This window comes from Durio zibethinus, chromosome 18 (genome assembly GCF_047325235.1).
Source record: "Durio zibethinus cultivar Kanyao isolate XHJ-2024 chromosome 18, ASM4732523v1, whole genome shotgun sequence".
Classification (NCBI taxonomy): Eukaryota; Viridiplantae; Streptophyta; class Magnoliopsida; order Malvales; family Malvaceae; genus Durio; species Durio zibethinus.
In genome coordinates this window covers 9,708,499-9,721,181 of record NC_143179.1, presented here as the reverse complement: position 1 = coordinate 9,721,181, position 12,683 = coordinate 9,708,499, and the positions used below count along the sequence as shown (strand labels likewise).

Here is a 12,683-nt window from a genome sequence, read left to right as displayed (position 1 = left end):
CATTATGAAAATGTCCATAAGACATTCACCCTGTTTAAATTCTTGGCTACGATTATTTCCTATCAACTGTGGCAAAAAGAAGCATCTGCCCTTCATAAGTTTTCTAGGCCTTGTTCCCTATCGTTAATGTTCTTTTCATGATCAAGTTTCTTCCAACTTCCAAGTTCTAACTCTACATGAGTAGGCTCACCAACTCCAAAAGACTAATGCCAAAATAGCTAGAGAATAAAGCCAGAGATGTTTCTGTAATTATACTGAAACCAGTGAATAATGAATTATAAAACTTGTTTAAGAAATAAGAAAATTACTAAAAATTGATCCGAGGATCACCCAAATCCCCGTGATAGTGATTAATATTTGTAGGATATGTTGTCATAGGCTTGTAGCTCGATAATTTGGCGTGAAGACTTTGAAACTAATAAAATGATTATGGTTGAATTGCTGCTTTGAAAAGGACAAACATGACTTTGCCTAATTCTAGACAGCTAGATAGTCCATTTGACTTTTGACAATATGGCAATGCAAGTAATTTATTATGCAAGACTTGGCAACCTTGAAAATCAGAAGAGTGAAAATGGCAATTCCTAGAATTGATCCTCCGAATCAACAAAGAAAGAGACAAAGCAGATGATAATATCATAGTAACATATATCATAACAGAGCTTGCCGTACATTAAGCATCATCAAATGGGGTCACCTGGTAGACACTAGGACCTAAAGAGAGGGTCTAGAACTCTTCGAAAATAGTATGTGGGAAGGTTGCGAAGAATGGGTTAAATTAACGATCCGTGCCATTAGCATGGGAGAAAATGTAAAGACCTGCCAGCCTTAACTCCTCTAGGCTGTGTTTGCTTTGAGACTTGGTAACAGAGTTAGCATGCCTCGGCCCAACGTTTTCAATGACTGGTGAACAAGAGAAAAGGGAAGAAATATAGAGAAAAAAAGAAAGGATGGTGTTTGACATCATAGGGTCTAGACATTGCATAGTTCAATGGAGCCATAGTCAAGCAGTTCCTCAATCATTTGTTCAATGTGATCCTCTTCGAGAGGTTTAAACTGCTGGGTGCTTTCAATTTGAGCTTTCTTGACAACCCAATTGGGTTCGGTCTCTTGAACTGGAAATGGTCTCTTTTCCAGCAGTCGAACTCCCATTCCACTGTCTCTTCCTGCAATGCTGTTGTTCCTGATAACATGTGGAGTTGGTGCCTTGTTTTGGTGCTCGTGCTCTGATTGTTGTTTGGTCATTTGAAGTGAAGCCATGTAGCATTTGTGTAGTTTAGCAGTCAAAGTTGCCGAGAGAAGCTTGGATGATGATGATTGAGGTGCATTCGGATTGTAAGGGAAGTTGGTTCTGGCCCTTGGTCCACACATAAGCCTTGCAGCTTCATCGTAGGCGCGAGCTGCATCTTCTGCCGTTTCAAATGTTCCTAGCCAAATTCTAGTCTTCCTGCACCAACGAAGCGTTTTCATTTAGAACTCACAAGGAATAAAGAAACATGCCAGAAAGGCTGAAATGTTCATGGTTTTTGAAACCAAGGTGAACTTACAACAGAGGGTGGCGAATCTCAGACACCCAAGAACCCCAGTGCCTTTGTCGGACACCTCGATATCGTTGTTGCGGTCTGGCCATGTAAGTAAAAAAGAAACGTTTCTTTTGAAAAAGTGTTTGTGAAAATGCCCAAATGAGCGAATGAGGCGACAGAGTGATGCTAGGGAGGGAAGAGGAGAGCTGGAGGGGCTTTTTGTAGTTGATACACATATAAGGCGATTAACTGTCATCCAACTTGACAAAATAGTTGGGTCCCACAAAGGGTTCAAGTGTGTTCCATCTTTTTTCTTTATCTATTTAGTTACAGTTGGCTAATTGCCAAGTGATGATTGTTGAATTAATAGGTTACCAAGGGAAATTTCAAACCAGCCAAATTCAATTCACATGGTTATATGTTCTTTTGAACCATAAAAATCTTTGAACATATCACAAATTCATTTTTATTTGGCAATTTGGTAATGAAAAACTTTCAAAATTTTTTGTTTTAATATGTTTGTTGGAACCTGTTGATGCAGAAGTTTGAACAGATTGTTTCGTATGCTACTATCAAAGCAAATTGTTCCTCGAGGAAAGATTCTGTGCATCATTTTGCACTGGAATGATTGAGTCAATCCTATGTTGGATACATCGATTAAAGAATCTTGGACCGCAATAATTATCATACCAATCCAAATGATTTGATCAAATCCCTTTCACTGTTTATCAGATCAATTGCCTCAAGACTGACCATCACCTGATCTTTCAGGCATAACTCAAAGGGCTTTCTATTTTAATCCTTCACATAACATCACTGATTAACAATTAAGAAAAGAAGGGCGATGATTCAACAGAGGAAGACAGAAATTTCTTCAAAAATCAGGTGGGCTACTTTACAAGTGGAATATATACCTCTCCATGCTCATGAAAATCAAATATACATTAATTTAGAAACATTCTGATCTGTGTATCAGTAAAAAAGCCTCCAGAAAATTTTATCTTTTGTGTGGCTATAATGAAAAAGCTTGCTAATGCGTGCCAACATGCCAAGTGAAAAGGTAGGGTGAGAGAGTCGCAAACAGCATTCCTGGAGTGGCTTCTTTCTCAGCTGCTATTACTGACTCTTTTACTTCCTTGTCTTAGGAATGAATCCACATGACACAAAAAGACACAACATGTAGCTTTTTTGTTTTCTTTCTTTATTTCATTTCTTGAGCAAATGTTGGCAACTCTACTCCACTTTTTCGTTGTTTTATGGGTTTTTTTTTTTTTGGCAAACTACCAGTTTAACGCATTGATTAACCCTCTTACTTAGAATCAGTAGAACTTATAATTTTTCAAAAAGCATATAGTGACCGTTGGATGTTCTTTCATGGATGGAAACAAGAGGACAACACAGCAGCAAACGGTATGTAATTGGATAGAAAAACATTTAAAAAGTTGGTCTCTCTCTTGGTTTACAGCTAACCTTCGACTGACATAATATAATTCTATGAAAGAGAAGTCAAAAAATGAAATGAGCTATGCCTATATGGATTAAGACAGATGAAAAAAAATCCAGAAAAGAGGACCCAAATTACAAACGCGTTAGATGGGACCCAAACATAACATGGGTGATGAATGATGTCCTTTCCTTATAGCCAATTAAATGTAAAAAAAAAAAAAAAATTTCTTGTCAAGGTTTCAAAGGCTTAGGCTCAGGCACGGCAGTCAGCCCCCAGGAAAACAACGCGGTTCTTTCCCTTCAAATCGTACAACCTCACATGCACGCACAGCCCATTGAAGAAATATTAAGAATTAGACTGAGAAAGTGTTGGTTTAAGAAAATGGAATATCTCCATCAATTACAAACATTAATTCTTTGCATCATAGTCTTATTTTCTTTTCTTTTTTTTGGTTCAAAGGAGGGCAAAGCCCTTACACGAAGAAGCGGGGTGGCTAGATTAGAATCCACGCCCACGTACCTTCTTCAAATACTCTTCTTGGCCACTAAGCCAAGAGATGGAAGGCTTATTTTCATTTTTGCTGCCTCTTATATGTACACACAAACAGTTTTTCTTTTCGAATGTTTTTCTTGGTCAAAAAGTTTGCTTCAATGGCTTCAGTTAGCGGTTTGTCCCCTGTAAAGAAAGGTAGTTAAAGGACGACCCTTCGCCGCGAGATCACTCGGGGGATCAGCTACAAATATAAAAAATAGTGAATGGCAGTCACGCATGCAGGAAGGACTTTAGCCAAATTACTAAGAGAGACTAATATTAACCAATAAATTCTTTCATCTCCAAAATAAATAATTTTAACATTTTGAATCTTATAAATAATTTTTTTTTGTTAGCATTAATCTCGAATGCATAATTTTTATGAAATATATTACATTTTATTTTGATTTGAAGATTAAATCGATCTGTCTATATATAAATTTATCAAACCGGAAAAATAATGCTACTCTCTCTATAATCTTCCGTGCGAATTTCAAGTAAAACGCATAACTATGTAGCATTAAAAGGTAAAATATAGTAGTATTACTCTCCAACCAATACTAATATTGGAGAAAAAGACATACGTGTTTAATTATTTATTTTGTAGAATGACATTTAGCTAAATATGCTCACAGCTATGGATGAAAAATTCAAAGTTTCGGGTCTCTCTGTCTCTCTCTCTCTCTCTTTTCTTTTTTTATTTTTTGCTATTGACTACTTAAAACGGACTTTATTAGCCTACGCGGTTTCATCAGTTAAGAAGAAAAAATTAAGGGGGAAGATTTTTTGGGAAGGTGATCATGTGATAGAACTATTAGTATTGACATGAAAAATATTATATGTGTCATGAGTTGAGATTCAAGTTTCAATTCATGTAATTTTAAAATTTAAAAATAAATTCATTTGATGTCTCAAATCAATTTTTAAAATCAACACATAGACATATCCTTATTTAATTTGTTTTACGTCTTTCATTTATTTATCATCATATATATATATATATATATATTATTAATTTTTTAAAAATTTGAATGACAAAAAAATTCAATTAATTATACAAGTTCTAAAAAAAAGAAAGTAAGCTTTGGCCAAAAAAAGAGAAGAGGGTAAGTTTTAAAAAACCCAAAACGATAATTGAAAATCCAAAATGAAATATATTAGTAAGGTGTGTCTTGTTGTAGTCTGTAGTCTAAACAGTCAATTAACCCAATGATATATATAAAAAATTAAATTAAAAAAGTATAACTCCTAAATGGGTCCGAAAATTTTGGTCAGGCTCAAGCACATGTTTACTAAACCCTTCAACAGTGCTAGATTAATTTATGATTGGATTTAAAAAACAAAAAAGTAGTTCATATGTTGCGACTTTGACATTAGTTCATATGCTGCAGTTTGACATCTTCCTTGTATACAACTAGAGAATTGGTCAGTCCATGTGCTTGGTTTCTTTTTTTTTTTTTTTAATTGAAAAAATTGTTGGGTTTCTCCGGAAAATACGAATCAAACATTTTTATTGTAATTTTTTTAGCTTCTTCAATGATTCAATGATAAGAAAATCAAAGTTTTTATGGCAAACTCAATACATTCTTAATGAGTTCATCGTGATCAGATTTGATAATATAAAATATGATATAAATATAATATTAAAAGTAAACATAAAGATAAAATAATTTAAAATTTTAATAATAATTATATATAAATTTAATAAAATCAGATAAATGTATTTTATATTTGCATATCAATATAAATTATAACAATATTTTTTATATAAAATACAATATAAATGAATAAATTTTAATACTTTGAACAATATAAATATACTCTAATCATTAGTCTTGAGCATCCGTCAACCAGCCACTTTCTAACGGCCTTTTGAGAAATCCACTTCAAGCCCATTTTTTAGAATCTGCCCCAATCACTCTCCCCAATATCTAATTCGGCCTTTTAAATTTTCTCATTCGAATCAGTTTTGAGGTCCATTTGTATTTTTCTTGGGCCTGTTGCTAAGAGTAATTTTTCTATTGGAATTGGGAAAATATTTTTAAAATAAATTAATAATTTATGAACTATTATTTTTATATATCGTTTATGAAAAATTTCAAGAAATTCTTTCATTATATTTATTTATTTATAAAAAAAAAAAAAGAAAGGAAAATTAACCAAGGAAATATGTTAATATTCGGTTTTGAGACTAGTAGCGGCCCAAATTCAACCGACCCAAATGGTGGTTAAACCCGGTCTCTTTCTGTTCCTATTAAAAAAGGGAACATTTCCGCTTCCATCACCGTTAGGGTTTTCTATTCTTCAAAATTGGGGTTTTTGGCTTCTCGGTTCAAACAAAGCGAACGTTGCAGCAGCCGATCGAAAGACCCCCAAATGGTACTCACTTTTCTTGGCTTTCTTTTTCCGTCGAGAAATTTATGAGTTAATTTACTAACTGAAACATTTTATTTGATTGTGTTGAAATCAATTCAATGAAATAATCTGATTTTGATTTGATAAATGAAATTGAACAGCCGTCGCACAAGACTTTCATAATAAAGAAGAAACTCGCCAAGAAGATGAGGCAAAATAGGCCCATCCCCCATTGGATTCGGATGCGCACCGACAATACCATCAGGTTTCCTTTCTTTTTCTTTTTAAATCTCTTTGTAATTTTCCTTTTTTTTTAGTTTTTAATTATGTTAACCTTTATTTTTTTGCAGGTATAATGCAAAGCGCAGGCACTGGCGTCGTACGAAGCTTGGATTTTGAATTCTTGGTTGTTGTTTTGTCGGTCTTTTAGGCTATTTGGTTGCTGTTAAGACAATGATGATACAGAGCTTATGTTTTTGTATTGAAATTAAGTGCCCAGTTTCTTTCTTTTAAATTCAAGTTTTGCTTTAATTGTTATTAGAAATCGTAACTTGGGTTCGTTTAAACCGATTTGGAAAAGAGAATGAAAGCAAAAGTGATTTCTCATTAAACAAGTGTAAAGCACCTCAAGTACAGTGCAATTTACAAATGATATGAACAATCAAGAAATTTTATACTCCTTTTCATATAATTGGCAATGAAACTGATGTGGATCGATGATTTAATTGATGCAAAAACCACAATCACATGGCAATTTGTCAGCGACGCAAGTATGATCTTGATTTTGAGACATGTCAGGGCCCTCGAGGTAGTCTGTAGGTTCAAGGTGCAGCAGGTTGTGTGACTCTGAGAGTCCCTCCAAGCTCCATGGGGACAAGAGGGATAAGCGAGTGGAGAACATCAGTTATCAATGGACGATAGCTTGGTTCGGGTTGCACGCATAGCACAGCTACCGCAGCAACCTGCATATCAGAATTCCACTTTGCAATTAAGAAAGAACAAAAATTAGCATAGGCAAGCAAATCTGCACTTCCAGTGCCCAAATGCTACTACAATTTCCTCCTCCTTAGGTTGGTGGGCAATAGTTCGTACTAAAGACATCCATAGTCAAGCCTAACAAGAACAATGGATAATGGTAATATTTCTAAGCGGTTGCATACTCATGAACCTTCATTTTATATAAGGAATTTAGTCAAATTATGCAAAACAAATCATCAGTTTCTAAAAGTGAATAATTGGGTTTTCAGTTCATTCATTCTTACCTAATCTACCAGTGAGACTTCTATGATAGAAAGTGTAGACAAATTTTATAAGGAAAAGAAAATATTTCCTTGAACCTTGCACTAAACAAAGACCGATTGGCTCCTTGCAAGTCAAGTTGCCAACGGAGTAAGTAATGGCACTATAGTGGTTGTCATTAAGTAGCTTATCAACCTGATACAAGTGTTTCAGATCCATAGTATTTCTTATCACAGGATCCACGATGTATGGGAGCTTAGATTTGTCAGTAAGATGAGGCATGGCCTGCATTCATAAAATGTTATGGCATTAAATTTTCAAACATTCTATCTTTTTTTACATGAAATAACAGAAGAGCAAAGCGTACCCATGTGACAATAGATTGGCATTGAGCCAGTGCCACTTTTTCTACAGGCTTTCTTCCCAACAATAGTTCCAGCAGCACGACACCAAATGCATAGACATCACTCTTATCTGTTAATTTACCTAGAAAAACAGACAACACATGCAGGCCTCAGTTTCATCGAGCAGATTAAAAACCGAAAGTGAAAAGAATGCTTCTAATGTGCCATTTGCAGGCCTGGGTTTCAGAAAAATTGCAGAACATCTCATAAAATTCATACATTGGACCTTTTCTCTCTCTTAAGATGACAACTAAATCATTTACACTCGTGTGAAGGCAACTTCAAAATAAAAGAGAATAGCGTAATTAGTCCAGATGCCTTCTGGTGACAGCATATATTTATTGAGATCAAAACATGTACAAACAAAATGAACTCTCTAGGATCCATGAGAACTTTTTTGTCAAATCCAATCACCTAAAAAAGCAATAGAAATTATAGAATAATATGAATAACAACCTATCAGAATTAATGGTGCGACATACCATCTAAAAGGTATTCTGGAGCAACATAACCTAAAGTGCCCGAAAGCTTCAAATTGTTCTTGTTCTGGGCTGCATCAGATACTGCAAGACCAAAATCTGAAAGCTGTATCCGCACAAAATGAAAGAAAGTGAGCATCAATAGATTTATTAACAGAAGATATTAAAAATGTATCGCAGCAATGATACAAAACACAAAAAGTTTCTGATACTAACGAAAAAGTAGCAGGTCTAATAATTTACCTTTGCATTGAACTCTGAATCCAAAAGTATATTAGATGATTTCAGATCTCTATGGATGACTGGTGGATTGCAATGCTCATGCAGATATTCTAATCCTCTGGTCAACAATTGAGATTTATTTAATATTCATTAACTAATAGCAACAAGTAAAATCAAACAAAACCTCACCTTGCTGTATCAAGAGCGATTTTTATCCGCCTATGCCAAGTTAAGGACGATCCATGAGAAGGTCCTGAAATAGAATTCAAAAATTCCAGAAACAAAATTAATACCCTTCATTACCAGAGAATTTATCTTTATGAGAGAAAGCTCTTACCATGTAGTTGAGTTTCCAAAGAATCATTTTGCATCAATTCATACACAATAAACCTTGTCTGATTGTCACTGCTAAAACCCAACAGTGAAATTATATTCGGATGCTTAAATTTACATAACAAATCCACCTCATTCTGCAATTCCGAACAATAACTCAAAATCAAAATTGAAATCCTAAAAAACATATAAAAGGAACTGATCACATTTAAAAAGGAAATTTCCAGCAGAAATAATACCTGAAATTCTTTTTCTACATCCTGGCTTGCACATTCCAACTTCTTAACAGCAGCAAAAGAACCATCATCGAATTGAGCCTTGTAAACACATCCAAATCCACCCTCACCCAAAATATTACCTCGATGAAACTTGTTTGTAGCTTTTTCAAGTATCTTATAATCCATAAACGAAGCATAACCCTCCTTGGAAACCGCCGTCCTCATAGACTTGAATTTACCAAAAAATGGTGCCAAACCAGTCCCTCTTTCAGCGTCTTCAAATTTAAAACCACAAAAAGGAGCGGAAACAGAGAAAAAAAGAACATCAGCTTTTAAAGCCGACTCTCAAAATTCCAGAACTATGAAGAAAAACTAAAGTGGGTTTTGGCTCAAAAGAAGATACCTGAGCTTTTAGCATCATTTTTGGTGGATTTGTTTGAATTCTTCCTGTAATAAATCCATAAACAAAACAACGAAGAGATAATTGCACCCAAGGAAGAGCAAGCTAGAATGAGAGATATTAACATTTTCTTGGGTGGATCCATTTCTTTGTGCTCCTCACTTTCAAGTTGAATCCCTGCTGATCGTTAACCACTTTATGGAGTTAAAAGTACAACCTTTTTTTAGCAGAACAAAAGAAACTTCCTCCAAGAAAAAAGCTTTCAGCTTTTAGAAATCTGAAGAAATAAAGTAAATTGAGAATTAAACCGAGAGATAAAAAGGGGAACGTCTTCATCACTACAAATAAATTTTAAAAATAAAAAAGATTGTGTATTAACTGGGATCAGAGTCTTAAGTCTAACCAGAATTGCCACTAGTCAATCGAGAAAAACAAGCACTTTGCGTCCACTAGTTAACAATAACAGAGTAAAAAATAAAGGCAATAGGCACTTGCAGAAGAAAAAAAAAGACTAAAAATGAGGAAGTAGTACTACCTGGAGAGAAGAAGGCAGTCATTGAAGCAGAGATAGTACTAGAAATGGGTGACGAAACAGGGGATACGAAGGAAACAAGAGGGCCTTTGCATGGCAAGAACAATAATACTAGTTTCATGAATGGAAACAAGTGAAACAAGGAAAAGAAGCAGAGGCAGAAGCTTCTTCATCCTTGTTTCTTTTTCAAACAACAATACCTTTTACCATTACTGGTAATAAATTTTCAGGAAAACATGAAGATAGAGATATATGAACAAGACTCAGTATTGGTGGGTTCAACTCAAAACGGACAAAGAAAGAGGGAGGCAATTTGTTTTTGGATGCTGTAGACTTGCAGGCTGTAGCTTCTAGCTTTGGGTGCTGCCCTTTATTTACTCTTCTTAACAAGCAAAAAGCAAACAAATGGATGCAGAGGAAAGTTGCTTACGTTTGAAGTGGGCGCAAGCTCACAATACAATCATGTGGACTGTAATTCAAAGAACATATTTACTGGTTCAAAATTTCATAAAAAGCAAAGGGACAGAACCAAGAATCATTAATCTTCTACGGAATAGAAAGGGCAAATTCTTCATTTTCAGGTTACTTTCACTTATTAAAGAGCTTAAATTAATGAAAATTAATGTTATGTTTCCTTAACATATATGCTCAGAATTAATACCTGAAAATGTAGTTCAAAGGATGTTATCATGTTGTTTTCTTTTCATTTATCATCCAATCCTTGTACAATCAATTTGACTTAAGTCATTCAAGTCAAGATTCAGGATCCTTCCTTTCCTTCCTAGCTTGTCTACATGATGCAACCCACCAACAACAGCTTCCTCACGCGTGTTTGAAAATCAGGCAGAAACCAATAGTTCCGCAGCTGTGAGACACGTGCGCCCACAGACCCCCCCCTAGCTTTTTCATTTTTCTTTCCCTTACTTTTTTTTTTTTTTTGCTCTTTGCTGTTCTTATTTTTAGGGGGTTTCATATTCATTCGTTTAAGTTTGGTACATCTATCTATAATAATAAAAAATGCAAAGCCAGGTGCTCAAAATTCTTCTCAAATTCTAACCAAATGACTTCGTCAAAAATCAAGGTTGGTTGAACTTGCCTGACGATAATTTTATTTGAACATTTTTTAATGAATTCTAGACGGGTTGTCTACGTTAACAAGAACGGATCCAGGATTTATGATTAATAGGGACAAATTATTAGGTAATATTTATTTACAAATTATTGTAATTTAAAATGACTTTTATTAAAATGTAATGTTAAATATTTTTAAAAATATAAAATAATAAATATTTTTTAAAATTTATAAAAATATTAAAAAATATCATTTTTTATAAAAAAAATAGATTTAAAAAATCACATTTACTTGTTTTGATTGTCATGTTAGGAAAAAATATTAATATTTATATAGGTAAATATTAATATGATAATTGAATAAACAAATTAAATATTTAAATATATATATAAATATATTTATTAAATATATATAATACTACAAGATTAACAAATTTATCGATTAAATTAGATTAAACACGATGTGACATAACATATTTTGTAACCCATTAAAAAGTCATTTTAATAAAATCAATTACTAAAAAAATAAATTTTATATTTATATTTTGAATCATTAACTTATTTAATTACATTTTTTTATTTTGTTAATACATTCCTATACATTTCAATATTATAAAAGATCCATGCTTAACTTCTTTTTTTTTTTTTACATTTAATGGGGATAAAAAACAAAAAATTAAAAATTGAGTTTATTTCTAATAATCCTAATTGTTATTTTGAAATTTTAGTAAAGATAAAATATAAAAATCATTTATATTTGAGATCTTCTACCGATAAAAATATTCAAGTTTTAAAATTTTAGTAGGGCAATTATCCCCACCCTAAATCCGTCTTCATACGTTAATCAATGAGGTAACTTATTAATTCATCAAGTATTTACCTTGTCTAAAAAGTTTAAGAGCTTTTATATTTATATTATTAAAAAACTTATTATAATATTTGAAACGAGAACACATTTTCTTAATACATAAATCTATATAATTGAATTTTTTTTTTTTTTTGGTTCATAAAAGAGCAAAACCCTTACAAAGAGAAAGAAAATGACAGGATTAGAATCATTGCTTACATATCTTCCTTAAAATTGTCAAGTATCTAACTTCAAATCGATTGGTTGTAACTTAACTTAAATATAAAATTATAAAAAATTAAATATTCATTAGATGTGATATTACATAATTTTAACAGGCTTTCATCACATGTAAGTAAAGATTGAAGAAACTTATCACGTAACAAATTTAGAAATGATAATAAAAAAATTTTTGCTCTGATATCATATTAAGTATTAAATTTACTATCAATTGATTGTAAATAGAAAAGTCCAATTTAAATATAAGATTACAAAAAATTATATATTTATTAGATATGAAATTATAACATTTTAACAAAAACCTCTTAACCACTAGGTTAAGAGATTTTTATTCTTTTGATATCTCTATCTGATCATGATCCTATACAAAATTAATTCATGATATCATGTGTTATAGACTAAACTTTTTCTCCTAACAAATATTTTTATAATTTGGTTTTCACTCTGTTACTTAAACGCCATTAATATCAAATACCCAGTCTTTCTCATATTGAAATTGAGAAAAAATGCATATCCAACAACGTTTTCATCCTTTTGATAAATAAAAAAAAAAAAAGAAAACAACATTTTCTTCCTTGGAATGCCAGAATTAAAAGTTTATAAATGTTTTTATTTTTTAAAATAATCAACCAATAAACAAACAACCCACATCTCTTTTTTCTGTTCAAAATATATGTCCAATTCTGATATATGTCGCGTACCTTATTATTGAATTAAAGGGAACTCCGTAGTAATATTTTAGTAAGTATTTTTTTTTTACTTGTTAAAAAATAATAATCCTATCACTAATTAAATTGTATTAGTTGTCACGTGGTTATATCATGAATTATCTAAAGAACATT

The 12,683-nt window shown here is 32.6% G+C and overlaps 3 protein-coding genes across 7 annotated transcripts; 1 reads left to right on the top strand and 2 right to left on the bottom strand.

The window, feature by feature from the left end:
• Positions 1–569: 569 nt before the first annotated feature.
• LOC111300447 (protein PPLZ02-like) lies at positions 570–1,918 on the bottom strand. The gene is made up of 2 exons (XM_022896077.2): positions 1,548–1,918; positions 570–1,447 (listed from the first exon to the last, which is right to left on the bottom strand). The coding sequence occupies exons 1-2, from the start codon at positions 1,757–1,759 to the stop codon at positions 973–975; spliced, it is 687 nt and encodes a 228-aa protein (XP_022751812.2). The 5' UTR covers positions 1,760–1,918; the 3' UTR covers positions 570–972.
• A 3,812-nt stretch (positions 1,919–5,730) lies between these two features.
• On the top strand, positions 5,731–6,370 carry LOC111299397 (large ribosomal subunit protein eL39-like). The gene is made up of 3 exons (XM_022894570.2): positions 5,731–5,880; positions 6,018–6,121; positions 6,207–6,370. The coding sequence occupies exons 1-3, from the start codon at positions 5,878–5,880 to the stop codon at positions 6,253–6,255; spliced, it is 156 nt and encodes a 51-aa protein (XP_022750305.1). The 5' UTR covers positions 5,731–5,877; the 3' UTR covers positions 6,256–6,370.
• A 70-nt stretch (positions 6,371–6,440) lies between these two features.
• Positions 6,441–10,451, bottom strand: LOC111299396 (putative receptor-like protein kinase At1g80640). 5 transcript variants are annotated; one of them, XM_089747399.1, is made up of 11 exons: positions 10,345–10,451; positions 9,687–10,152; positions 9,155–9,328; positions 8,773–9,026; positions 8,538–8,670; positions 8,390–8,453; positions 8,222–8,318; positions 7,982–8,084; positions 7,463–7,581; positions 7,119–7,380; positions 6,441–6,818 (listed from the first exon to the last, which is right to left on the bottom strand). In XM_089747399.1, the coding sequence occupies exons 2-11, from the start codon at positions 9,802–9,804 to the stop codon at positions 6,757–6,759; spliced, it is 1,386 nt and encodes a 461-aa protein (XP_089603525.1). In that variant the 5' UTR covers positions 9,805–10,152; positions 10,345–10,451; the 3' UTR covers positions 6,441–6,756. The 5 variants fall into 5 exon arrangements, with proteins under 5 accessions (XP_089603525.1, XP_089603528.1, XP_089603527.1 ...); XM_089747402.1 differs by lacking the exon at positions 9,687–10,152 and having other exon boundaries at positions 9,155–9,428; positions 10,345–10,363; XM_089747401.1 differs by lacking the exon at positions 10,345–10,451 and having other exon boundaries at positions 7,291–7,380; positions 9,687–10,342.
• Between the last annotated feature and the right edge of the window lie 2,232 nt (positions 10,452–12,683).